Source organism: Aegilops tauschii, chromosome 3 (genome assembly GCF_002575655.3).
Source record: "Aegilops tauschii subsp. strangulata cultivar AL8/78 chromosome 3, Aet v6.0, whole genome shotgun sequence".
In the NCBI taxonomy this organism is placed as follows: Eukaryota; Viridiplantae; Streptophyta; class Magnoliopsida; order Poales; family Poaceae; genus Aegilops; species Aegilops tauschii.
In genome coordinates this window covers 64,274,429-64,299,955 of record NC_053037.3, presented here as the reverse complement: position 1 = coordinate 64,299,955, position 25,527 = coordinate 64,274,429, and the positions used below count along the sequence as shown (strand labels likewise).

General features: G+C 46.1%; 3 protein-coding genes across 5 annotated transcripts; 1 reads left to right on the top strand and 2 right to left on the bottom strand.

The window, feature by feature from the left end:
• Window positions 1–1,388: 1,388 nt before the first annotated feature.
• Window positions 1,389–9,996, bottom strand: LOC109776971 (protein FAR1-RELATED SEQUENCE 5-like). Its single transcript, XM_020335631.1, has 6 exons — window positions 9,725–9,996; window positions 4,226–4,338; window positions 2,817–4,061; window positions 2,105–2,250; window positions 2,000–2,011; window positions 1,389–1,913 (listed from the first exon to the last, which is right to left on the bottom strand). The coding sequence occupies exons 1-6, from the start codon at window positions 9,994–9,996 to the stop codon at window positions 1,389–1,391; spliced, it is 2,313 nt and encodes a 770-aa protein (XP_020191220.1).
• Window positions 9,997–10,398: 402 nt separating this feature from the next.
• Window positions 10,399–17,043, top strand: LOC109776973 (protein PHOSPHATE STARVATION RESPONSE 2). 3 transcript variants are annotated; one of them, XR_012204302.1, is made up of 9 exons: window positions 10,399–10,680; window positions 10,932–11,634; window positions 12,145–12,385; window positions 12,464–12,540; window positions 12,625–12,664; window positions 12,764–12,821; window positions 13,408–14,904; window positions 16,161–16,365; window positions 16,456–17,043. XR_012204302.1 is itself a non-coding variant. In XM_020335635.3 (9 exons), the coding sequence occupies exons 2-9, from the start codon at window positions 11,041–11,043 to the stop codon at window positions 16,473–16,475; spliced, it is 1,299 nt and encodes a 432-aa protein (XP_020191224.1). In that variant the 5' UTR covers window positions 10,399–10,680; window positions 10,932–11,040; the 3' UTR covers window positions 16,476–17,043. The 3 variants fall into 3 exon arrangements, 2 of the variants coding, with proteins under 2 accessions (XP_020191224.1, XP_020191223.1); XM_020335635.3 differs by having other exon boundaries at window positions 13,408–13,477; window positions 16,462–17,043; XM_020335634.3 differs by having other exon boundaries at window positions 13,408–13,477.
• A 2,337-nt stretch (window positions 17,044–19,380) lies between these two features.
• On the bottom strand, window positions 19,381–22,075 carry LOC109776972 (protein IQ-DOMAIN 6). Its single transcript, XM_020335632.3, has 5 exons — window positions 21,773–22,075; window positions 20,925–21,215; window positions 20,604–20,831; window positions 20,336–20,461; window positions 19,381–20,256 (listed from the first exon to the last, which is right to left on the bottom strand). The coding sequence occupies exons 1-5, from the start codon at window positions 21,842–21,844 to the stop codon at window positions 19,666–19,668; spliced, it is 1,308 nt and encodes a 435-aa protein (XP_020191221.1). The 5' UTR covers window positions 21,845–22,075; the 3' UTR covers window positions 19,381–19,665.
• Between the last annotated feature and the right edge of the window lie 3,452 nt (window positions 22,076–25,527).

Below are 25,527 nucleotides of genomic sequence, written 5' to 3'. Positions count from 1 at the left end.
TTGCGTGAAGAAGATAGTCCATCTTTAATTGAGCACGCAACTAGGTATATGAATGCTATAAAGAAGGCTTGGTTGATTTCATACAAGTACTCGCACAAGCAAATTCAAGATTATGAACTCGTGTATATTGATGTTTTTAAACAAGAGAACGGGTTAGTTGTTTATCTGTGTTCCCTATTTTAGATGTAGCCCCATTTGTTCGATATCATGTTTTATGTACTCACACACACTCTCTGTTTTCAGCACCGATTGTGGCTACTTCGCTTTCATGTCTTTGGAGCTGTGGAATGGGAAAATTATTCCTACCTTCACCCATGAGCAAGTACCGGCACTCAGAATTTTTTTGACATCGAGGTGGCTAAATCACACTCAAAACACGTGTAGAGAGTGGCGCTATCATTTGTTTGGCAACAGTTCGTGAGGTATCAACTGTCATCATCTTCTTTTTTTCGTTTGTGAGAGCAATTTTCAGTGTTGGTCTTAAATTGATGTTAACTACTCGAAAGAAGTAGTTTGGCATTTTCTTTGTTGGCACAATGGTTATTTTTTAGTGTCTTGTCATCACACATAGAAGAAATTCAGGACCAGACGGTAACTTATACCTTACGTGGCTGCTATTTTCTTATATAAATAGTCTGATAACTAGTTGTTCTCTCATTTTATTTTGGTCATGAAATAATGTGGTCACAATTTATCTGGTAACTTGCATTTTGTGTTGCTGATAACTAGTATGAATACAAGCTGATAGTTTCCAAAAAAAATAGGTGGAATAACTTTTTTTGATTGCAGATAGTGTTGAAAACTCATTGTAGTGAAATGACAGCATATAGAAAACTGAGGATAGTCCACAAATAACTTACCCAATATGTTTACGATAACTTTCACCACAAAATACTTAAAACTTCAGCCCACACAATGTGCTGATAACTTACATAAATATAGGTGCTATAATTCGGATTACATTTTTGCACTGATAACAATCAGCAAAACAAATGAAGATAAGTTTCTTATCCATTCATTTGTAGCGACGATCTTGTTTTCTCTTTCATTCATCTTGCTAGAGGTGACGTGCACCTGCGCTTGTCGTGGTGCACGCTGTCGCGGACACTGCACTTTCTTTGTTTTGCTGGTTTTGCAATGTCAAAGGGATGTTGATGCTTCTTTGCTTTCGGCCGTCCTTTCATGACAGTCTTCGGAGGGTCTAGTATCTTTTTTGTGTCCGAGGAATGGGATGCAGCGGCTGGCATGTTGGCGCTAGCTTGTATTGTCACAGGGATGCTTGTTTGTCCTGTGTTTGGGCTGTCCATGTTAGGTATGCTTGTTTGCTATTCGGCATGGACAGCTTCAATCGTTGTGACCACTGGAATAGAACATGGATCTTGTTGTGATTAGAACGATCCTCTAGCTTCTTCCTTGTCCTTTCTGGCCTTCTTACGTTGGCTTTTTGTTAGCGCGTCCATTTCTTCCTTGAAAGCATATAGGTGCTTCTTGGCCACCCTGGGCCCATCATCTGTGAGGCAAGCATCCTTGGCTGTTGCCTTGAACTCCCTTAGCATTGATGTATATCGCATGACGCTTTTTCCCTCCTCTGGCATGCTCTTACTAACTATTGGTTGTTCAAAATCAGGTTTGATTAGATCTTCCTCTTGATCCCAAGTCCACCTCTTTAGAATATACTTCTCAGGTATCTCGTACACCCCGATTTGGTCCATCACTCGTAACACATGTGCGCAGGGTATACCATCTCGCTCAAACTTGCAGCAAGTGCATGAATATGTCCCTTCATCCTTGTTTGCTTGCACATGGTAGTCCCTATCCCCATATTTTGGTATGATTCCTCTGACTGAGCCAACCTTGAATGACCCATCTTGCAACGTGTCACATCTGTAGCCAGTTTTCACCTTCATCTCCATCTAGAATTTGGTGAAAAGATTATGCGTGTAGAGTATGTTTCCACCTCTTTGTACACTATTTCTAGGTGCTCTTTTGACACGCTCACCATCACCTTCTCCTGTATTGCAGTGTACTATTTTGCAAATTCCACTAGCGAGTTATTTGGGTTGACGTACTTCTTCAACACAACGTTGAATCCCTCGCTCCTTGCCGTTGTCTGCAAGAATGGGAAGAAGTCGTGCATGTAGTACACCGGGACCCAGCATTCCCTGTTTTCCCACAGCCAGTGGAAATGCTCGTTGTCCGTTTGCCCATGATCGTCTAGCATCTTCCACCATTTTTTCTCAAACTCCTCAACTGCGTTCAAAAACCAAGTAGATGGTAATTTCAGTGCACACCTCATGGTAATTCTAATACACTTAACATGATAACTTGCTTCAGGGGACAGTATGTGGTTCTGGTTCATGCAGAATGGGGAACTCCCCCAATGCACATAGTTATGATATATTTAACACAACTCAACTGCATAGTTATATGTGACCCAATCTCATATAACTCTTCCACTCCATGCAAAAATGAAAGAGATGGTAACTCAACTACACATATCATGATAACTTTTGATGCACTTATCATGATAACTTCATTCATTCAACACTAGGTGGTTGTAGTCGATGCAGATTTTGGGAACTATAACTACATGGCAAACATGCTAAAGTGGTCACGGTCACTTAAGAACATGAGTACTGGTAACTCTTTCACAACAGTCCAGTTTTTCACATGAAACCTTATTTTTATCAATGTGGGAAAAATATGTAATGTTGGTGGTAATTTATTATAATTCAGCATGGTAACATTGGATATCGCAGCACAATTATGTTGTTTGCGGCAATATGAGTGGAGTGTGTTGTGTGAAAATACAATACCATTCAAGTTGTTGTCAACACAATCTTTGAATGCTTTGTTCAGTGGTTGATCATCGGCCATTAACCTCCCAAGCTTCTCCTGTGCTTTCTTCATAATGTGCCATCTGCAATTTATGTGTAGAATCCCGATGAACACCTCGACAATAGCATTCCTCATGGCAAAGTCCTGATCTGTGACTATGTTCTTTGGTGCAACCCCACCCATCGCATGCAAGAATGTGTTAAACAGCCACACAAAGTTGTCAGTCAGTTCATTTCGAACAAAACCACAACCGAATTGGATTGATTGCCCCTGGTTGTTAATGCCAATGAAGGGGGCACACGGCATCTTGTACATATTAGTCATGTACTTTGTGTCGAACGACACAATGTCGTTGTATTTTGCGTATGCCCTACGTGATGCACCATCTATCCAGGACATGTTTTCCACCCTGTCTTCATCATCAAGTTTCATTCTCCAATAGAAATCTGGATCCTTTGCCCTGAGCTCCTCAAAGTATGCAATTGTGCTCCCCACGTCTGCATTATGGTACTCCTTGCAAAATTTGGCTCGCTGATTTGCAAGGTCCTGTGTTGTGTATGGTACATTCTCAGCCTCACCATAGAACCATGAAATTAGTTGCATTTGCCTTGCGGTGTCTATGTTGCATTCATGTAGAATCCGTAAGAAATCTTGCTCGTCTTTGGGAATGTTCCGATGTGAGGCTAGAAATTTTGTCAGATATGGCTTTCTTATTAGTGGATGGTTGTGGTTGTCATCAAAGTGTTCGACTCCCCACCATGCATCCTTGTGCGTAAGGTAAAGGTGGGCTGGACACTCAGTCCTCTTAACCTTACGCCCTTTTCTCTTCTTCATGATGCCTTCTGGGTTCAGTACATCCTGCACCTCCTCCTTCTTCTTCTTTGGCTTGCCGCCTTTCCCACACACCAGGAGTGCTCTGCTCACTGTGTTGTCCTTTAGTGTTCTTTTGTACTCTATCCTTGTCCCAAATCCATTTCTGAGTGCATATAGCTCGTAGTGAGCAACAGCCTCCTCAAAACTTTCAAACTTCATTGTTGTATCAGGAGCCTTAGGTGTGGAGTATGCCTCAACGTTAACTCCTCCTTGATCAGCGTTCAACGCTCCTGTTTCTGGACTTGCTGGCTCGCTGACCGACACATCAAAGAACCTTTCTTCTCCCCCAACGCTAGAACTTGCTTCCTTGCTTGGCTCATGGATCCTCTGGTTAGATGTAGGTGGAGCACCTGCATGTTTTTCACATGAAATGTTTTGTCATAACATGATTTATCATTGTTTGGTGGTAACTTGTATTGAACATGTGTGGTAACTTGTATATGATGTGATGATAACATTCTGCTTCCAACATAAACATATAGTGTGACACTTTTGTAAGTGAGTTGCCACTTACCTGAACCAAAGCTAGTCGTACGTGCATCATCATCATCATGTTGTTTCTCTTGTCCAGCACTATTTGTGGCATTTGTGTTATATCCATGGTTTTTCGACATGTTATTGAAGCACCTGCTTACACATGTTAATAGCATATGTGAGACAACTGAAAATAACACTATTGTTTACATACATCAATCACATTTTGCACATGGTGCATGCTATCTTTTTGTACTTTTTTTTGTGATTCTTTTTTACTTGACATGGATATTATCATTTTTTCTGCAGGTAACAATTTGTTACTCATTCGGGACTCTACTCTACTCGGCACACCATTCCCTGCTTCAAAAAGTAGTTCAAGTTTTTTTATGGTAACTTTTTGCATAGATGCACCATGATGGCATGGTAACAGATGACACTACTGATGATAACTTTGTATGAAAAAAATATGGTAGCTTTCTCTACACAATAATTGTAGCCTAATTGTAATAAGTGTGGATTCTGTTATGGTGTTGTGACTTCCTTTTTTACATACAAAAAGTGTTTTTTGTAGCCTAATTTCACTGTTTTTGTGCAATAAGTTGAAAAGGAGTTGTCCTTTTTCAAGAAAAAAAATCTTTCATATGTCCTGATAACTCATGTATTCTATCATGTTGGTAGCTTCTATGCACATAGTACGATAAATTAGGAAAAAATGGCACTTTTTTCTTCCTTTTTTCATGGGGCTTTTTGGGTTGAACTGAAATTGAATTCAGATACAGTAGGGAGTGCTTAGATGTACCTGATCCACCTGGATTCTTGCTGGATTCTGGATGCCTGGTAAGTTCTGGTGTCCCTGGTGGTAGATCAAGTCGAGATCTGGTGGTAACTTGATCCCCCCAAGCGTTTATGCATGATTTTGTTAAGAATTTGCTGGATTCTGGACGCTTGGTAAGTTCTGGTGTCCCCGGTGGTAGATCAAGTCGAGATCCGGTGGTAACTTCAGTTTCCTCAAGTGTATTGCATGTTTTGTGAAGCAATTGCTGGGTAAAATCGGGGTTGGGGGTGGGGGTGGGGGTGGGTGGGTAGGGGACGGAGACGAATGGTTGAGTTCGTCGCCAGGGAGAGAGGAATAGGAAGAGGAGGGTCGATGGAGAGTGTTTGTTGCCTTTTCTTGCCGTGGAGGGGTAAGAAAGTTGGGGTTTAGGGGGAGGAGGTGGTCCGTGATGGTTGTAGGCCATGGTCACGTGAGGGGCGCTGAGATGGGCCTCACAATTGCCTCCGCTCGACGGCTCGGCCTCGCGCGCTACGCGCACTCGGCCTCGTGAAGGTGGAGATCGTTCGGACCTTTTGTATAGGTACGAACATTTGGTATATATCACATATTATTATATTTCCTTAATCATGATAAAGGTTTATTATTCATGCTAGAACTGTATTGACCGGAAACTTAAATACATGTATGGATACATAAACAAATACCATGTCCCTAGTAAGCCACTACTAGAATAGCTCATTGATCAATAGATGGTTAAGGTTTCCTAACCATAGACATGTGTTGTCGCTTGATAACGGGACCACATCATTAGGAGAATGATGTGATGCACAAGACCCATCCGTTAGTTTAGCATATGATCGTTCAGTTTATTGCTACTGCTTTCTTAGTGTCAATACATATTCCTTCGACCATGAGATCATGCAACTCCCGGATACCGGAAGAATACGTTGTGTGCTATCAAACGTCACAACGTAACTAGGTGATCATAAAGATGCTCTATAGGTATCTCCGAATGTGACTGTTGAGTTGGCATGGATCGAGATTGGGATTTGTCACTCCGTGTATTAGAGAGGTATCTCTGGGCCCTCTCAGTAATACAACATCACAAGAAGCTTGCAAGCAAAGTGACTAAGGAGTTAGTTACGAGATGATGTATTACGGAACGAGTAAAGAGACTTGCCAGAAACGAGATTGAACTAGGTATGGAGATACTGATGATCGAATCTCGTGCAAGTAACATACCGACAGACAAAGGGAACTACGTATGTTGTCATAAAGGTTCGAACGATAAATATCTTCGTAGAATATGTAGGAACCAATATGGGCATCCAGGTCCACTATTGGTTATTGACAAGAGAGGCGTCTCGGTCATGTCTACATCATTCTCGAACCCATAGGGTCCGCACTCTTAACGTTCGTTGACGATATAGTATTATATGAGTTATGTGAAATAGTGACCGAATGTTATTTGGAGTCCCGGATGAGATCACAGACATGACGAGGAGCTCCGGAATGGTCTGGAGGTAAATATTGATATATAGGACGATGCTATTTGGTCTCCGAAAAGGTTTCAGAATGCACCGAGTAATTATAAGATCACCGGAACTCTGGAAGGGGTTCCGGGATGGCCACGGGGAGTTATTGGGCTTATTGGGCCAACAAGGGAAGCACACCAGCCCACAAGGGGCTAGTGCGCCCCACCTCTAGGCCACCGGCCCTAGGGAAGGAAAGGGGAGGACTAGCCCCTCTTGCCTTCCCCTCCACATGAGAGAAAGGAAAGGGGGGGCGCCTCCCCTTCTGCCTTCTCCCCCAGGCGCCACAGAAGGAGGGGACGCGGCCAGGGCAGGAGCCCAGGGTGGCCACCGGCCCTCTTGGGGGCACCTAGGCTGCCTCCCCTCCCACACCTATATATATGAGAGGAGGGAGAGGGGCAACAGACACCACGATCCCCAAGCCGTGTGCGGCGCCCCATCTCCCTCTAGTTCTAGTTCCTCCTCCGTCCACGTCCGTTGTGCTTGGCGAAGCCCTGCGGATAGTTCCACCACCACCGTCAGCATGCCGTCGTGCTGCCGGAACTCATCTACTACTTTGCCTCTCTTGCTGGATCGAGAAGGCGAGGACGTCATCGAGCTGAACGTGTGCTAAACGCGGAGGTGTCGTACGTTCGGTACTTGATCGGGACGGATTGTGAAGGTGTACGACTACATCAACCGCGTTGATAAACGCTTCCGCTTAGCGATCTACAAGGGTATGTAGATGCTCTCCCCTTTCTCGTAGCTATGCTTCTCCATAGATAGATCTTGCGTGTATGTAGAAATTTCTTGTTTTCCATGCAACATTCCCCAAAAATCGGACCCCACCCATCACCGCCTTTCTGAAGCGTGTGGTTTACCTGCACGCGAGCATTGTTGGAGTTGCTCTAGTGTAATTGCCACCAGTAGAAAATATTGCAATAAGGCAATATTTCATTGGCCGAAACAAATAATTCATATAAATGTTTCGAGGCAACTTTTTTCTCTCCTTAATCGGGGATTGCGATATGAAATAATATACTACACATTATATTCCCGTGAAAAATATACAATGATTGTATATGAATATATATAGTACCATAGTTTAAAGGCGTCTGCTACAAATTAGCTAGACAGCTTTAGCCAAATCTTAGTCGTCATCGTCCGATCAGACGCTCCGCAACCATAGGATCAGGCAGCTGCCATGTGATGTCTACTACGCAACTTACTCTTGTAGACTCGTGTTGGGCCTCCAACCATAGAGTTGTGTAGGACAATAGCAATTTTACCTCAAATGGATGACCTAAAGTTTATCAATCCGTGGGAGCGCGTAGGATAAAGATGGTCTCTCTCAAACCTTGCAATCAAATACAAGAAATCTCTTATGTCCGCAACACACCCAATACAATGCTAAATTGTATAGGTACACTAGTTTGGCGAAGAGATGGTGATACAAGTGTAGTATCGATAGTAGATATAGGTTTTTGTAATCTGAAAATATAAAAACAGCAAAGTAGCAAATGATAAAACGGAGCACAAACGGTATTGCAATGTTTAAAAACAAGGCCTAGGGTTCATACTTTCACTAGTGCAATCTCTCAATAATGCTAACATAATTGAATCATATAACAATCCCTCAACGTGCGATAAAGAGTTACTCCAAAGTTCTTAGCTAGCAGAGAACATAAGACAAAATTCTTTGTAGGGTATGAAATCACCTCAAAATTATCCTTTCCGATCAATCTATTGAGCTATTCCTATAAGTGTCACAAACAACCCTAGAGTTCGTACTAAAATAATACCATATGATACACATCAACCAACTCTAATGTCACCACAAGTATCCGTGAGTTGATTATTCGATATCCATCAAGTAACTTCAGATTCATAATATTCAATCCAACACAAATAACTTCAAAGAGTGCCCCAAGGTTTCTGCCGGAGAGAGTAGATGAAAACGTGCATCAACCCTATGCATAGATTACCACATGTCACATCGGGTATCCGCGAGTTGAGTGCCAAAACTTACATCAAGTGAATCAATATAATACCCCATTATCACCACAGGCATTCATATGCAAGACATACATCAAGTGTTCTCAAATCCAACAAGTACTCAATCCGATAATAGTGAAATCTCAAAGGTAAAAACTCAATTCGTCACAACAAGGTAGAGAGGGAGAAACACAATACGATCCAACTATATTAACAAAGCTCGCGGTACATCAAGATCATGCCAAATCAAGAACACGAGAGAGAGATCAAACACATAGCTACTGGTACATACCCTCAGCCCCGAGGGTGAACTACTCCCTCCTCGTCATGGAGACCGCCGGGATGATGAAAATGGCCTTTGGCGATGATTTTCCCCTCCGGCAGGGTGCCGGAACAGGGCCCCCATTGAGTTTTCGTGGATACAGAGGCTTGCGGCGGCAAAACTTCTCATGTACGGTTCTTTCTAAGGTTTTGGGTATTTATAGGAGGGTGCCGGAACAGGGCCCCCATTGAGTTTTCGTGGATACAGAGGCTTGCGGCGGCAAAACTTAGGGTTCTTTATGAGGGTTTTGGTATTTATAGGAATTTTTGGCGTCGCTCTCACGTCAAGTGGGCCCACGAGGGAGCGACAAGCCTGCTCCACGCGCCCATGGGGGAGGGCGCGCCCCCCAGGCTTGTTGCTTCCTCGTGAGGCTTCTGGTCCTTCCTCGAAGCTTCGGGGGTCTCTTTTGGTAAAAAAAAATCACCGTAAATTTTTAGCCTATTCCGAGAACTTTTATTTCTGCATAAAAAATGACACCACGTTAGTTCTGCTGAAAACAACGTTAGTCCGGGTTAGCTACATTCAAATCATACAAAAACCATATAAAATTGTTGTAAACATGACATGGATACTTCATAATTATAGATATGTTGGAGGCGTATCACCATAGCAGCAGCACGCAACAGCTCAATGGCAGCATCGACAACACTGAGCGACGCTCAATTACAACATAGATGGCTCTTCATGCAACCTCGACGAAGCTTCAACGACCCTCGCGACGCTCCATTGCAACTCTGGCGGCGCTTCATTTCAACTATGACGAAGCTTCAACGACCCCGCGTCGCTTCATTGTCGTTCCGGCCCTACAATGCTTCATCGCAGCGCCGGCGAGCCCCCATCTGCAGCACCCACCACTCACTTGAAGCACAGGTAGAGCGCCGACGACCTCCTCTGTTGCGACAACGCCCTTACGACCCTATTGCAGATCGTCACGATGCAACTCTTCCCTCCCCTGCAACAACCTCGGCTGCCATGACGGGGTGGTTTGCAACATCACCATCTACTGCTGCCCGCCGTCCAGCCTGCAGCACAACACCGTCGCGCGTGAGTTGTTTGATGTTGCGCATCTCCTCTCCCCAGCCTCCCGATTGCAACATGTGCGGCGAGCGGTGCCACCTTGTGTCATCGCCGACGGCTGCAACATCGGTGGCTCGCTGCAACGCAGCCCCCTCGGGACCGCGCATCACCGCCCACACCATGAGCATTGTCGCCCCTTTGCAGCAGCGACTTCATGGTCACTCGCGTCAAACGGTAGCCTTCGCAGCGCAATGGTGCCCCCTTCATAACAGCAGTAGCTCCGCCGACCAGGATGGGAGAGGTCAGGGACAACGGGGAGGCGCTCGGGGGGAGAAGAGCGCTAGGCTGCAGTGGGGAATAGGGAGAGATGAGATCGGGAATGCCCACAGAATGAGGACAACCCGGTCTTGGAAGAAGATAAGGTTTGCCGGACGGGCGGTGCATCGGTCCCACCAGACACGTGTCAACCCCTCGAGTCAGTTTGCAGAAATGAGAAATCATCCGTTTAAATTAAAACATTTTCCTAGTTTAAAACATGATGGCAGGAGTGACCCAGGGAAAAAACAGTACATAGTTTGTTTTTGTTTAATCAAATCTGCCCTCCGGGAGTCAAAATCCCTCGAATCGGATCTAGGGAAAAATAAAATCCCCCAAATCCAACCCCACGGTTTCCTCTCCGCCGTCGCGTACCTTTCGTCTTCCGTCCACCTACCCCAATCCGGGCTCAAGAGCTGCTGCCGTGCCCTACCTCTCTTCCGCGGCGCCTCCGCCCCCTCCCTCACGCGCGTCGCCGCCGTCGCCGTTCCCTGGTCATCCTCGGCGCATCCATGCTGTCTCAGCCCCGTCGGCAATTTTGGCCATTGGCTTCTGAGGTATGAGCTAACCCCACTGACCTCCACTAATTTCGGCACACCATCTAGATCCGCCCCTGGGAGGGGCTATTAGACCCGCATGATTGTACTGGTATTGGGCACGCGCTGCAATTTTTGTTTGCTAGGAGGATTCGATTGGGACTTCGGGTTATATGATATCTTGAATTTTGTCAAACATGATGTGATGATTCATTCGTTTCCCGCTCAAATTTGTTTCTCGTACTGATGGTTAAAATGTTTCCTTATTGCAGGTGCGTCAGCCCTAGGAGGGGAGAAAAATTTCAGAAGCCAAGAAAGGTCTCACGAGCAGAGTAGGGGAGGACTTTGTTAGTGGACTCAGAGCATTGCACGTGCTTGTAGATGGAGAGGATAACCACCAACCCGTTCTATACCTCTGGAATCCCAGTAACTGTGCCATCACCTCTGCCTTCAACCACCATGGATGAAAGCTTTACAAGGCTTCCAGATGCGCAGAATGTTTTGCTGGAGAGGGAACTGAGAAGAACCCCTCTCCCGCCTCATCAAAGTACTGTTGCTCCTATTTGCGGGCAGTTTCACCCCAGTACTGGATCTGTCGGGCCTCTGCGTTCGCCCCCGGCTGTAAGATTCTCTTCAGTTCCGAACCCTGAGCAATACAACGGTGCCAATCCTTACATTTCTCAGACGCCAAGCACTGGAAGTTCTTCAGCGATGGTTTATGGATCACACCATGAAGGCTTCGAACCTACTTTTAATGATTTTCCAAGAGATGTTGGACCAACGTGGTGCCCTGATCCAGTTGAGAGCATGCTTGGATTCTCCGATGATGTCCCTGTTGGAAACAATTTGACTGGCATCAGTCCTATTGCAGCTACAGATGAGCTCGCTAAGCAGACTGAATGGTGGACCGATTTTATGAATGACGACTGGAAGGACATTGCTGACAACACAGGTGCTGCTAAAACTCATACACAGGTATACTGGCTGATTCTGCTATTTTGGTGGGTTGACTTGAGATGTAACATCTGCTCTTCTTTAACGAATGAACTATGCAAGTATACAACCGTAGTAAAATCAATAAGATGTCAAGGTCGTATAAAGCTTGAGATTGGTTTAGAGCATGCTAGTTGTGTGAACTGAACTGAAGGATAAATATGGACAAGTTCTGTGTTTTGATCAGGCTTGGTTGCTGTCGTGGCTCCTTCTTTGAAAGGATATTATACATTTGAAATTTGTATAAGCCAAACCTGCTTAAGCCCAGTGTGATCCCAAATTTTATTCCAGGTTGAAACTAGCCATATGCTTAGCGCATTTTAGGCACAGCCAGATTCCAGCCGAGCTTGAATTCAAGCTTATCTTTGGCTGGGTTTTATCTTTTGTTGGCATCCCTAACTGCAGCATGCTATATAGTTTAGCAAAAAAATTAGTGTTACTCTTGTAGATATTTAAACATGATATTAAGTGTTGACACATGCTTTCGCACAGGCTGGACCGCCTGTGCAATCATCGATTTCAGTTGATCAATCAGCCAGCCAGCAAGTTGGTACAACTTCAGTTCACCAATCAGCCCTCCAGCAAATAGTTACAACTCAACCTATAGAATCATCTGTAGTTGCTGCACCCTCACCCTCTGCCAGCTCCAACACCTCCAAGACACGCATGAGGTGGACTCCTGAACTTCATGAGCGTTTCGTGGACGCTGTCAATCTGCTTGGTGGCAGTGAAAGTATGTATTGTTTGAAGAGATTTTTTTTCTCCATTTGTAGAACATATGAGTTCTGACATTTGTTTGAGATTATTGCAGAAGCTACTCCAAAGGGCGTGCTAAAGCTAATGAAGGCAGATAATTTGACCATTTATCATGTAAAAAGTCATCTTCAGGTCTGTTGGTCGGCTGCTATTGCTGGGTATAATTGAGACAAGCCACAATTAACGATTTGATTTTACTTAACTTTTTATTTGCAGAAGTACAGAACTGCCCGATATAGACCAGAATTATCTGAAGGTATATCTTTTTCCATTTTCCATATGCTCTATTTTCTGTATATTCCCTGCAGCAGTCTCTTCAAATACTCTACCATGTTCATCAATTTGAGATTTTCAGGTTCATCAGAAAGGTTGGAGGCCTCAAAAGAGGAGTTGCCATCTATAGACCTTAAAGGGTAAGTTTGCAGCCTATGTGAAATTCAATTAACTTATATTGATGATACTGATGTCACGTATGATGAGAAAACTGAATACTTTCCTGCATTTTCATTTACATATATTTCTGAACTGGAAACTTGTTTCCCATCATACTATCAGTAAAACTGACCCAGTGATTCAGGATAATAAAGAAGTTGTTTGCAAGAAAAAAGAGCAAACAGTTTGCAGTAACATAGATGTCGTTCGGTTGAGCAGTACTACTGGTTCTCCGGATAGGCCATCACTATGAATAACAAGTTTACAACACTATATTCCGTGCTGAAATCGTATTAAAGTCGATTCATTAACAAATATTCATGCTCTCATATAGTCATATTGCTTCTCGGATGACCGTGTTATATCTGTGGTTTCTTCCTGTGACATGTATTTGGCCTTTAAACTTTATCTTCCAATTGCTAGCCTTTTTTACTGCATACCTTCTTGCTGAATTCTGATTGTATACATGGAACGGCCTACTATTTTCGCCAAGCTGATTGGCATCTATCCACAAATTATATAGTTGTTCCTACTGGATTTTGAGCATTAGTTCTTATATCCCTGCAGGAATTTTGATCTCACTGAAGCATTGCGTCTCCAGTTAGAACTTCAAAAGCGGCTCCATGAACAGCTTGAGGTATGTACCAAATAGCTCTATCATGATTTAGGTATCTTCTGCTGAGGGTCAGTTAAAAATCTCATTGCCTATGGATTTCTGGGATTTTGATACTTGACATGCTTGTAGTTAGTTCCACTTTGGAATAAGATAAGCAAGCAACAATAAAGTACTACCCTCTGTCCGAGTACTGTCCTTTCATCTTTATTAGCATAGAAGTAGAGATGAGTTAATGTCTTAGCTTTTGACATGGCCTTATTAATTGTACATTCAACTCTTTAACATCTTTTTTGAGCGAAACTCTTCAGCACATCTAATAAGCGATTAGCAGTGGCATTAGTTAAAAAGGTTCTAAATTTTTTTCTGTAATGGGATGTATTGGTATAACTTGGAGTGGTAGTAACACAAGTTATTGTAGTTCCCCGTCATTATGTTTTACCTAGCAAATTGATATTGTCTAAATTCGGAAATTTTCAATCTGAAACTTATTACTCCCTCCTTCCCAAAATAAGTGTCATGGTTTTAGTTCAAATTTGAACTAAAACCATGACACTAATTTGAACTAAAACATGACACTTATTTTGGGATGTAGTATTTGTTAGAAGTGTGAAAGTACTCTCCTGCTAGACTGTTTCAGTTCTAATTTTGTTGATGATAAGAGAAGTAATGCCATTGTCCAAAAAAAAGATGTCAACCGGATTAGCTAAAGTAATCAAATAGACTTAAAAAAACTTAGCAGATTCTTTGGGCTACATATATGTACAAACATATTGTAAAGACAACAAAAATAATGTCTGGTTTAATTAGAGGTGGGTAATTTCTTTTTTGGGAAAACTTTGTTTTTGCCACTCTAGCTTTTGACCACTTTGCTTATGCCACTCTAGAATTTGACGTTTCACCTTTGCCACTCTTAGTTTGTGACAATACATCACAATTGCCATTCTGTGGTAAATATTGTACCATGTTAAATTCTTTGGGTGATGAAACTTTGGAGTTTGGGCATACTTGTATCTTGCCGTTTGACGGGGCCAACAAAAACTGGAATCGAGTCCGACTCAATAAAAAGAGATCATAAATGGCTCTCCTTTCGGCCCAGTCTCTCTGCTTGGAGTCATAGACGCCTATCCAGCTTCTCTACCAACTGTGTTTTCAACATCAACACCTCCACCAGTCTGTCGGTGCCAACATTGGGGTAGCTCGCTGCCTGTGCTGCAGCTTACTCCGGAATTTGCGCTACCTTGATATCCCCCTCCTGCCTCCTGTGGGATCCTCTTGGTCAGAATTGTTGTCACCTCCGTGCTCCGTCTCCATCTTACCGACGCTACCGCTTTAAGGAACTCACTGCTGTCACCGTTGGCAAATCAAGCGATGGTGGTGGCTAATCCGGTGGCTTTGGTGTCTGAGGCGATGAGGATTTGTAAGAGATGCAAAGGCAGGATAGAACAGTGGTGAGTCACGTGAGGGGTTTCCCTACTTCTTGTGTTGGTTTGGGTCCCACAAAGAGGTGGTGCATAGTGAGAGGCTAAACATGACTATACGAGATGCCATTAAGCACTAAGTAGCTAAATTGCCACTCCCCGTCCACGGTTTCTATGTTACTGGACAAACTATGAAAACTTTTGTGTTTGCTGTCACTATCACATTATGCAAGGGCCTCAGCAGCTGGGTGGAATAAAGGTCTGTTTAACTAACGAAAAATGTGTTAGCCTTAGAGCTTACCCAAATGACTTTGTTTAATTCATTCACATCAGTGAGAATGGTTAATGCCTTAATGTGCCTGCTACTTTAAATCGGGTTTCTCCTTTGGTAGTTTCATACATGTTTTGCTATGCCTATTTATCATTTTCGTTATGGATTTCCATCTTTCCTAAATATTCTTAGGGGTCTCGTTTTCGAATATTATTAGTGAGCTTCCAGTGTCATCGAATTTTGTTCAACGCCCTTCTGGTAAACATTGCTACAAACGTTAGCTTTGTAGGTAGTCTCTTCATCTAGGCACTTAGATAGCTTCCTACTGAGCCTAGGGCACTAGAGTGTCAAAGCCATAGATAGGTCAGTAGTTTTAGTACATGTACACATTTTAATAAAAACAGCAAAATGCTGAGCTTAATTCTTGTTCCCAATTCTTTTAGAACCCAAATCCTGAGTCTCATTAGTGGCTAGGATGTGGTAGTGTTTGGATCACAAGAAGAAAGTCAGGCCAGCATTGAAGTGAAATTTGCCACTCACATAGTCACATGGACAGAGTGGATCAGAGCATGTTCTTTTTATCTGTGTGCACAGATGGTACAGGTCAATCCTGTTTTTTTTTTTGGAACTTGTCTGCTTTGTGTTGTGCCTATGTTCTCTGAGATTCTTACCAGGTCACTCCCATGCTTGCATAGACCATAGAGTAGTATTGAGCTGCGAACATGATTTCGTTCTGTCGTGGGAACACTTTGTCGAAATCCCTCTGGGGTCTGGAATTTTTCACCCAGAATTTGATTTAATCTTTAGTTATGCATCGTAGGAAATTAAATGCATTTTTACATGTCAAATTAAAATTAGAGTTAACATTTTGGGTCGGTAAACGGCCGATTACCACTTCTGAGTTGAATATAAGCCATTTAACAGCGCACCAATTCTCTAGGAACCAGGCAGTAACGTGTGAAATACCTTTTATAACTTTAACCTTACTTTGGTTCCATCCTTGCTTGCACCGCAGGTGCAAAGAAGTCTGCAGCTGAGAATCGAGGAGCAAGGGAAGTGCCTTCAGATTATGATCGAGCAGCAATGCAATCCTGCTGCAGACAAGGCGCTGGATGCTTCAACCTCGGCAGAAGGACCAAAGTTATCTTCTGACCCCCCAGAATCTTCTACCGTGAAGGATGTTCCAAACAACAGTCAAAATGGAACAACCGAGCAAGCAGGTATAAACGTCGACTGAAAATTTGTACGTTTGCTATGCCAGCCGTTATTATGACGAGTTCTTGTAGATCATTGATTTTTGACTCTTTCAGAATCAGGTGATAAGGAATGAAGATCTAACCATGCTCGCCTGAAGTTGTGAACCCCACTAGCCATGAATTTGACTGGTTGCTGCCAAACTAGAATCAAGTCGGTCTTTTATCTTTCTGGGAGAAAGGGGTGAGCATTTCTATGAACTAGGTTTAGCTGTACAGTACCCAGTCACGGAAGCGATGATTCCGTGCCATGTGGATGATCTAGGTTTCCAGAAGGCAGCGCAAGCAAATTCACACTGATGTACTGTTTTGAGGTGGTTTGACTTCTTGCTTTCGCCGTTGTTAGGAACACAATAGCATCTTAGGCATTTGATTATGCACTAATCCAAGTATTTGTTATATTCTCTGCCACCTCATGTGTTTGGAGCATGTTTTATGGTACCAAACATGGTCAGGCTATATTTACCTTTATTTCTTACTTTCAGTTAATAGTTACCCTGTGTCCGCAAGGGAGCAAACCTTTTAAGCCTTCGGCCCTTACAATGTTTACCGTGTGGCTTTGTATTTATGTGACTGCGTGAAGAACGCAGTGTTGGATGCTCTTTTGAATGACACCGGATTCCCTGTAGTAGCTCGTCAAATAAATGAACTAAAATTTTACAGTGATGATGATTCCCGGACTTGTGGAAATTTGGTTCATTTTGGTTGAATTAAGAAGAATGTGAGGGTCGAAAAGTTGCATCCCTATCTAAAACCATGATGATGAGCAAATGCATGGGGTCTCACGTCACTGGAAGCCATTTTTGAATGCACAAAACCACACGGAATGACGAAAAGTGCATATAGAGTGTGTGACGTGATTTCCCAAGGTACGTCTGGATTATTTGTGCTTCAAGGGAGAGAGGAAAGAACTAGAACTAGTAACTACTCACATTTTTCAGTTCATTTGTGGTTTATGGACGGCTTATACCCAACTTAACGAAGAGTCGATGCTGATCTCAGCCTTTTGCTGTCTGTGCAAAGACAATTTAAGACGCAGTTTATTGTACGTATAAGATGCTTTTAGGGTTGACACTGGCAGGCATGAAAAGTTGCAAGATCCGGCGGCCGGCTCAGCTTTGTGCACTGTACCAGCACCACTCCACTGCTTAGCATAGTTGTGTTTAATCAGGCGGCAAGTACCAAAGGAGAGCACTGCTACGTGCCTTCCGCCTCGGTAAGTTGGATTTCGATGCAGGCAGGCAGCAATGCTTCAGACCATCAGTGTTGGCCCCACCGGTCAGCTGTTGCCTCGTAGTTGAGGATGGGTTAATAGGAGGAGCCTTCGTCCTGGAGCTCCCTACAGTGGCAGCATCGACTCATTCGCTGCCCCTCCTAGCGTGTTTACTGCGTCTGCCACAGCCATCCTGACGCCCAGAGGAAACACTGCTGCCAATGCCAATGCCATCTTCAAACGGAAACAAGTTTCAAAAACTTACCGAACTCTGTACATCGTGCATTTGTGCTTTACGTTCTCTATAATTTACCGCGACAGAAGAAGATGTACCAGCCGGATAAAGTTCTCTACATGTCAACGAGTACATAAAAAAAAGATGATTTTGGTGACGAGTTCACTTTTGCCGCTGCACGAGTAGTACATTTCGTAAGATTGTTGTTGACTATATGTATGTCATCTTGCTGATCTACTACTACTACTACACTTACCATTGCTCAGCAAAAACTTTTGCCTCCGTGCTGCAATCCAGGCGGCATGTCTCAAGGCTGAAGCAGCGGACGCACTCATTGATTGACTGAACCTGAACGGGACGCCAAGAACGTGGCTGGTCCTGAAACCCTGCGTCGTCATCGAGCACAATCAATGCACTTTCAGTGTGCCCTAGTGGGGGATTCAAACCAGCACCACTCCGAGAACTAAATTTTCCTGTCCGTCCGGATCCAGTCAGCATGATTGTGGCAACAGCCAATAGGGAGGTTCAGGCAGGGCCAGCGTGGAAGCAGTGCCAAAAGGGCCACCACTTTGCACTTCTAACCAACAAATGATAGCCCCCAGCATTTCAAAAACTTTGCTATTAGCAAAGTGACATGATGCATTTCTCTCTGACAGTGAGCTGCTCTTCTGTCTTCCTTCTTTCAGTGCTGGTAAACAAAAAGGAAAAAAAGAGATTGTGTGGAGCTGCTTAAAGCACATTGCATCATTTTTTGGGGTTAATGATTAGGTTAATGAAGAGCTACTAATACTAGCATATGGTGCATAGATCACTAGGGCCTTTGTTTTCTGGGCCAACAATGTTCTTTGACCTACATTATGTACTACTTACTGCTAATGTTGTCTGTCCTCCAGGACAACTATCTTCTTCGTCCGAGGAGGTCAAACAAGGTTAACCGTGTCAGTTTACGGAATCTATCCTGTGGGCATTTAAGGCCCGGCAACTGGTTTAGTAGCAGTTAAAAATGTCATCTGCAGGGCATCAAACATTTCTCAAACCATGATAGGTGCATGCTTGCCACGGTCTGCTGCAGTGGTGTTCTTGGTCTTGATGATTTCTGAAGACAGAAATTTCTATTTTGCCATGCTTGCCATGAGCTGTTCAAGCAGGGCCATACTTTTCTATGGGTGAACAGGAATAATCTAGGTCAGTGTTCTTGGTCTTGGCGATTGCCATCTTCTGATGAAACGACATTTGATCATTGTTTAAGCATGTTGGGAAATTGCATTTTGTATGTCGCCATGCTTACCATGAGCTATTCAAGTAGCACTAGGACCCTATGTTTTTGTGAGTGCACAAACATATCACAGTACAGTAATTTAAACCCGGATTTGCCTACTTATTCACTACTAATGTTTTCTTGTCAGTAACCCAAAGCATCAGACCTTAACCGGTCTACTTCATCATGAAGCCCTAAACTTGTACTAAGATGTTTCAGCATGAAGCACTGACTTGAGCTTGTTTGAGGTGACACTATAGCAAATCAACAACGAGAAGCCAAGAACACTGGTAACTTTTTTCACAGGTTGAAAGAACAAAATCCACACAATTCTTTTCTCAGTCGAAGAGCTACTATGTTACAAAGAAAACCGCCAATGACAATGAGGACTGCCCTGAGACGGGGCAACCAATCTGACAACAAGATGTTGAACATGAGACACCAGCAACACACACACACACTCAAGAATGCAGCACCAAGACACTGACTGAAAAACACCCTAGAGAGAGCTAGAAAATTGGCTCTTCATCTCTTTCATGGAGTTCCATGAACACCGCGCGTTTACGCCTTGGCGGCCTTCAACTCGGCGCCCGGGGCTTTCCTATCATCCAACTGCTTCGACGCCGCCGTTCTCTGCGCGCCGCAGGGCTTTCGCTTCGCCTTGATGGACTCCGTCAAGCTCATGTAATTCGGCCTTGACCTGACGCAGCTGCCATTGGTCTTCTCTGGTGTGAGCAAGGTGGAGAACGACAGTGGTGTTGATGCAAAGCATGACGACGACGACGCTGAGCTCTCATCGTTGTGCAGCTCGGTGCTCAGGGACGAGATGGACTGGGCTTTGAACCGCTGAGGGTGCGTCGCGCCCGGCGGCTTCGCGCTGATCCTTTTGCTCACGTTGTTCTTCCTCACCTTGACTGAATTCGGTTCGGAGAAGTCCCCTAGGACACCGAAGGCGTCCTCGCAGTTCTTGGACGGCACGAGGTCCGGCGAGCTGGCGTTGGTTTGATTGTGCTCCTCCATCAGCCGGTTCTCCCAGGGCCTCGCCGCCATCCACCTCTCCAGCCAGCTCCAGCTGCCGTTGTTCTTGTCGCAGTGCTGGTGCTTGAGCAGGAGGCCGGACTGGTTGGATCGGCCATTGCTGCCCTTCGGTTGCTGCAGAAGAGAAAACAGAAACAATGTTAGCTCATTCAGATGAGTAGTAGTGTTCTATCTGCTGAGAATTGATTCATACATTGCATTTCGCTACGCCTTGATACACGTAGGCGATGGCCCGCTCGCGCTTGATTGCTCCTTCCTGCCGTTTCTGCAGCTTCACTCTCACTGCCTCTAGAGTTCCCTGGCTGTCACACCATCCTTCCTGAAATTTCAAAATTTGTCCAGACAAAACAGTCAAATCAGCAAAGATGGCTGAAGATCCTACATGAGTGGGCTCAGTGCGAAGGAATCGATCCGGCATGACAATGTTTGATACATGGAGGAGGAGAGGCAAGGCAGGTAACCTCGGCTTCCCGGAGGATGTCGAGCTTGGTGCGGCGAGCCTGGATGAGCTTCTGCACGGCCTGGCCCTCGGTGGACATGCGCACGCGGCGCGCCCGGATGCGCGCCTGCACGCGCACCAGCGCCTGCATGCACCGGAGCGTCACCGCCGCCTGCTTCCGCACCTGCCGGCCGCGCACGATGGCCTGCAGCCGCACCAGCCCCTTGAGCGCCCGCAGCGCCCGCCGCGCCTGCAAAAACACAAACACGTACGGAGCGTTCAGCCCACCGCGCGCGCAGTCGCAGTCGCCGTGCAGACGCAAGCCGAGAAGAGCGGTTGGTACCAGGAAGCCACGGAAGGCCGTCTGGATGCGGATGGCGGCCCACTCCTGCCGGACGGCCATGAAGTCCTTGGCCGGCGCGCGGGCGACGGTGGCGAGGGCGGCGGTGAACATGTCGGCGGCGGCGGCGGCCAGCGAGGAGGCGTCGTCGGAGGCCTCGGACGCCGCGGACCGCTGGCTGCCGCCTCTGGAGCCGCGCCACAGGGAGCCGTGGTCGCCGGAGGAGCTCCTCCACAGCTTCCACTTCCGGCCCTTGCCTCCCCCTCCAAGGACCGACGGGACTTGCAGCTTGTTCTGCAGGAGAAGCAGAGAAACGAGGGGATGCCGGCCATGATTATTACCGCAACAGATTTGAAGCTCGATATGAAGAACACTCGGGTAAATAAAATGCAGCGAGAAACTTTGAAGATGAGATTAACCACGCAGGAGATTAAAAGAAGCCTCTTTTGAGCCAATGATAACCCTACTTGGGCAGTACTACTACAAGTACTTGTGAAGCAGCAAAGAAAGTACAATCAAGTCAAGGGGATAAAAAGCACTGTTGTCGTTTGCATCTTGAGAGACATGTGCGCAAGAATGAAAGAGACATTGCGTGGTCATTAGAGGGGAATTTTCAGCCGTGGATTTTTGCCTGTATGGGATTGAGGAAACCAATCTTGGTAATCATCTCTCTTTCTTCTATTTTGGGAAAAACACGACCTCAAGAAACTCTAGATGAATCTAAACCAAGAAAATCAACCGTGAAACGGAATGTTTCTGCACATCCAATCAAGAATCTCCGAGAAAACCCGAATCTATTTTTATTTTTCAATCTCGATGGAGAGAGCAAGAAGAGCAGCGGCTCGCCTCACCTTGCTGCAATCCTCCCTGTCGGGCTTCTTGAGCCCGATGAGCGACTTGACCCACTTCCCGGACCCTCCCATCCCCTCCTCCACCCCAAGAACAGCGCTACGGCGGCAGCCGCCGGAGAGGAGGTAGGCTCAAGAAAAGAAACGCCTCGCGGAGGAGGAGAGCGAAGCAGCAGGCGGTGGTGGTAGTCGAGGGGCAGAACAGACAGGTGTGTGCGACTGCGTGCGCGTGCGAGGGAGCCCGGGGCGGGGGGCTTTGCAGTGGCAGAGAGCGTTGGGGGAACGGCCGGCTGGGATTTGAAATTCGAAATGGAGGGAACTGGTAGTACTGCCCAAAGCACACGCATGCATCGCATTGCATGCAACAAAAAGCCAGAGCGAGCTCAGTGGGCAGCTCGTCGCCGCGACCACGACCGCCGCTTTGTTTAATTACTTCACTGGACACTAATCACCAGGAAAGAAACTGCTAGTACTACTTGACAAAAAGGAGAAGCAAAGAAAAATGCAGAAATGGCAATGCGGCTGGGAAGCACGAGAAGGATCCTATGCGAATTTTGGACGGTAAATAAAAGATTTTCTCCCGTCCATCCATCAGTCGCTTCGTTTCACGTCGGCGCATTGGATTCTCACCTCACTTCACTGGGGCCGTCTTTTTAACCCGTTGCTGTTGTTGGGCGCGGCGACATCTGTGGCGCGGCCATAGGAGCGCGCTCTGGTTTCGTTCGGTCCGAAAAATGTCTCCTCGCGTTTCGTCGCGTCGGGAACAGCGCGGGCGGGGAGAGGAGAGCGGAGCGGGGCACGCAGCTTTGCCCGTCTTTTTTTGGGTTCTTGCGAAAGCCGAGCCTGCCGTGTGCCTGTGTGCGCGCGTGAGCGGGGAGGGTCGGAGAGTGAGTGCAAGAAAGAAAAGCTGGCGCTGGCACTGGCACTGGCACCGGCGGTTTGCGGTCAGTGGTGGACTGCCCGACTGGCCACTGGCGACCGCCCGCGGGCTTGCGTTTCGTTGCGCAAATGCGCGACGCGGGGTGGATACAGACTACAGTGGTCTTGGTCTTGTGCAGCGGGGTCACGTTTTGGCGTTTGCAGGGCTGGGGTTTGGATGGAACGGGTCAATCGGGTCCGGTTGGTTTGTTGTTCTTGCGTATCTTGTGATCGCGTGGTCCTTTCTTTGCCTTTCTGCGTGGATTTGGCATGGCACTTTGGGGGTGTTTGGGATTTGGCAAACACTCTCCCACCATCTCTCTTTGCGGCAAACAGTAGTACGCATTTGCTAACTCACAAGTGTGGATTAACGATCTAGGTTGTTTGCATGGTTTTTGGTATCGACCCAGTGTCGGTAGGGACCCAGAGAGCTGCCTTCGCTTTTGAACTACTTCAAAGCCCGCCACGATGCATGCACGATTGACCATCAGATGGACGTGCTGCACTTTGTTCTATGATTTGATGGCTGGATATGAAGCATCGTGCAAAAAAAATCGTGCATGGAGTGTCGTGTGCATATCAACGTTGTTTTAGTATTACATGTATGCAAAAAAAGCACTATTTGTCACACATACACGGTATTGATCCCTCTCACAACCCTGCTTACATCCCACCAGCACCTTCACCGCCGCCGGAAGAGGTTGTGGGCAAAGATCCCATGCCGGATAGTAGTAATGGCAAGGGCTCGCTAAGATGGTAGCTACCTGTTGTTGAGGATGGAACATGAGCCCCTCCTTCACTGGTAGAACATGTTGCGACGATTGGCCTCGTGATGGCACATGCTCGTGTTGTTCCCCCACCTTGAGGACAATGCTGGCAACGTTGGAACATCGGCCATGTTTGGTGGCCGCGGAGCATCGTGCCACAAGGACAACATGGTGTTGTGTAGTCGTAGTCATCCTTGGCTGATTGTAGGAACAAAGTATGTCTACTAGGGGAGAGGGGATGGGAGATATAAATTTCTTGGAAAAACTTCAAATCTCTTGGTACATAGCAGCGGAAATAAACAGAACAAAGAGAAGACTATGAACGAAAACTACCGAAGCAAATCAAGTACAAGCAGCAAAGAGAAATCACATGACTGGCAGTGGCAGAGATAGTGGGACGAGCAGGGGCATCCCCCCCCCCCCATCGATCAAGCGAACACGACACACCGGTATGGAACTGGCGGCAAAAACATAGACGTACATGTATTCCCCCCCCCCCCCCCTTTTTCTAGCTGTCTTCCATCGTGATAATAAGGATTTCCTATGAAATCTTTTTTACTACATTTCATAGAAAAATCTAACATCCACTCCAACCTCTTTTTACAATCCCCTTGTTTTTCCTGGGAATCAAACACTCCTTGCTAATCATATAGGATTCAAATATGCATGCCACTCCAACCCTATGCCTTTTTTATTCCTGCGTTTTCAAAATCTTGCGAATCAAAGATGCCCTAAAAGAGAAAATAGGCCCATGTGAAAAGCCCACTAGGCACCAACAACGGTCGATTGGCTCTAGTCTGGGCGTTGCGTTCTACCTGTAAATGTAATTAGAGTATACTCCCTCCGTCAGATGAAAAGTGTACGTATAGAAAGTTTAGGATAAAATATGGAATGGAATAAAAAATGTATTAGAAAGGTGCAAGCCACCATCTCTCCTCTTTAATTACCTAACCCCTAATAAGACCTCTTTCGATGCAATGGTACTTAGGTGAGGTGCTAAGTGCATTAAAAACTTTAGCAACTAATTTTCTCAATGCATAGGTGCTTAGCTTTTGTAGCTAAGCTTCTCCCATTTAATTGTTTAACACTTAAACTCCTTCATGCATTGGTTGGTAGTCATTTTGCATAGATTCACGTGCTCATTGTTTTCTCCCAGGGCTACCATAATGCTCTCTCTCCTTAATTGCTCTGCCACATTATTATTTTTGTGTCGGAGTAATGGGCCACGGGTAGGCAAACCCGAGACCCAGAACCTTTCAAGACATCGGGGCTGGCTGCGCCCCTCAAGGTGTCAAGACGAGGTGCCGCCTTCTGGTGGCCGGCTGGAGGAATAGCCGGCTGCCCGAAGGCGGCCGAGTTCCAGAAGCCGGCATCAAGACAAGCCGACTCCTAGTGGACGGCTTCCAGAGAAGCCGGTCCCTAGCAGTCGGCCCGAGACACCCACAAAGTCTGCGCCCTCATCAAGAGAGACAAGACAGGGAGTGGCTACATTATAGCCCATCCCTCCCCAAATCCAGGGATGGGCGTGGCCACAGTGCACCGTACCGGCGGAGATCTCCGCCCAGCGCAGCACTGTTGCCACTCCACCCCTGACGTCACCACAAGCAGGCGGAGCCCTGCTCCCACGATGGCCTGTCGGTACGATCCAAGGACGACAGGTCCCACCTATCAGCGAGAGCCCGGAAGACGGCTAGAGCCCCACAGGTCGGATCCGAGGGAGGTCGGCCCCCAGCAGTCGGCCCGCCCCTTCCTCGGGACCCACGCGCCATTAACCAGACAAGACACAGAGTGGCTACAGTAATCGCCTGCCAGGCGGCGGGGCTGTAGCCACGCTCCCTTGACCGAGCCTGCATCATTAGCATCACGGCTACAGTGATCAGCAGCCGACAAGACCCGTGAGCAGTGGGGGCGGCCTGTCGGCTCCGTACCAAACCAGTCGGCGGGCCCCAACAGCCGACAGAGAAGCCGGCCACCAGAGAGACTGACAGCCGGGTCCTACACCCGGTCGGATTACTATTGTACCCCTGGGGGTAGGCCTATATAAACCCCCCAGGGCACCCATGCAAAGGGTTC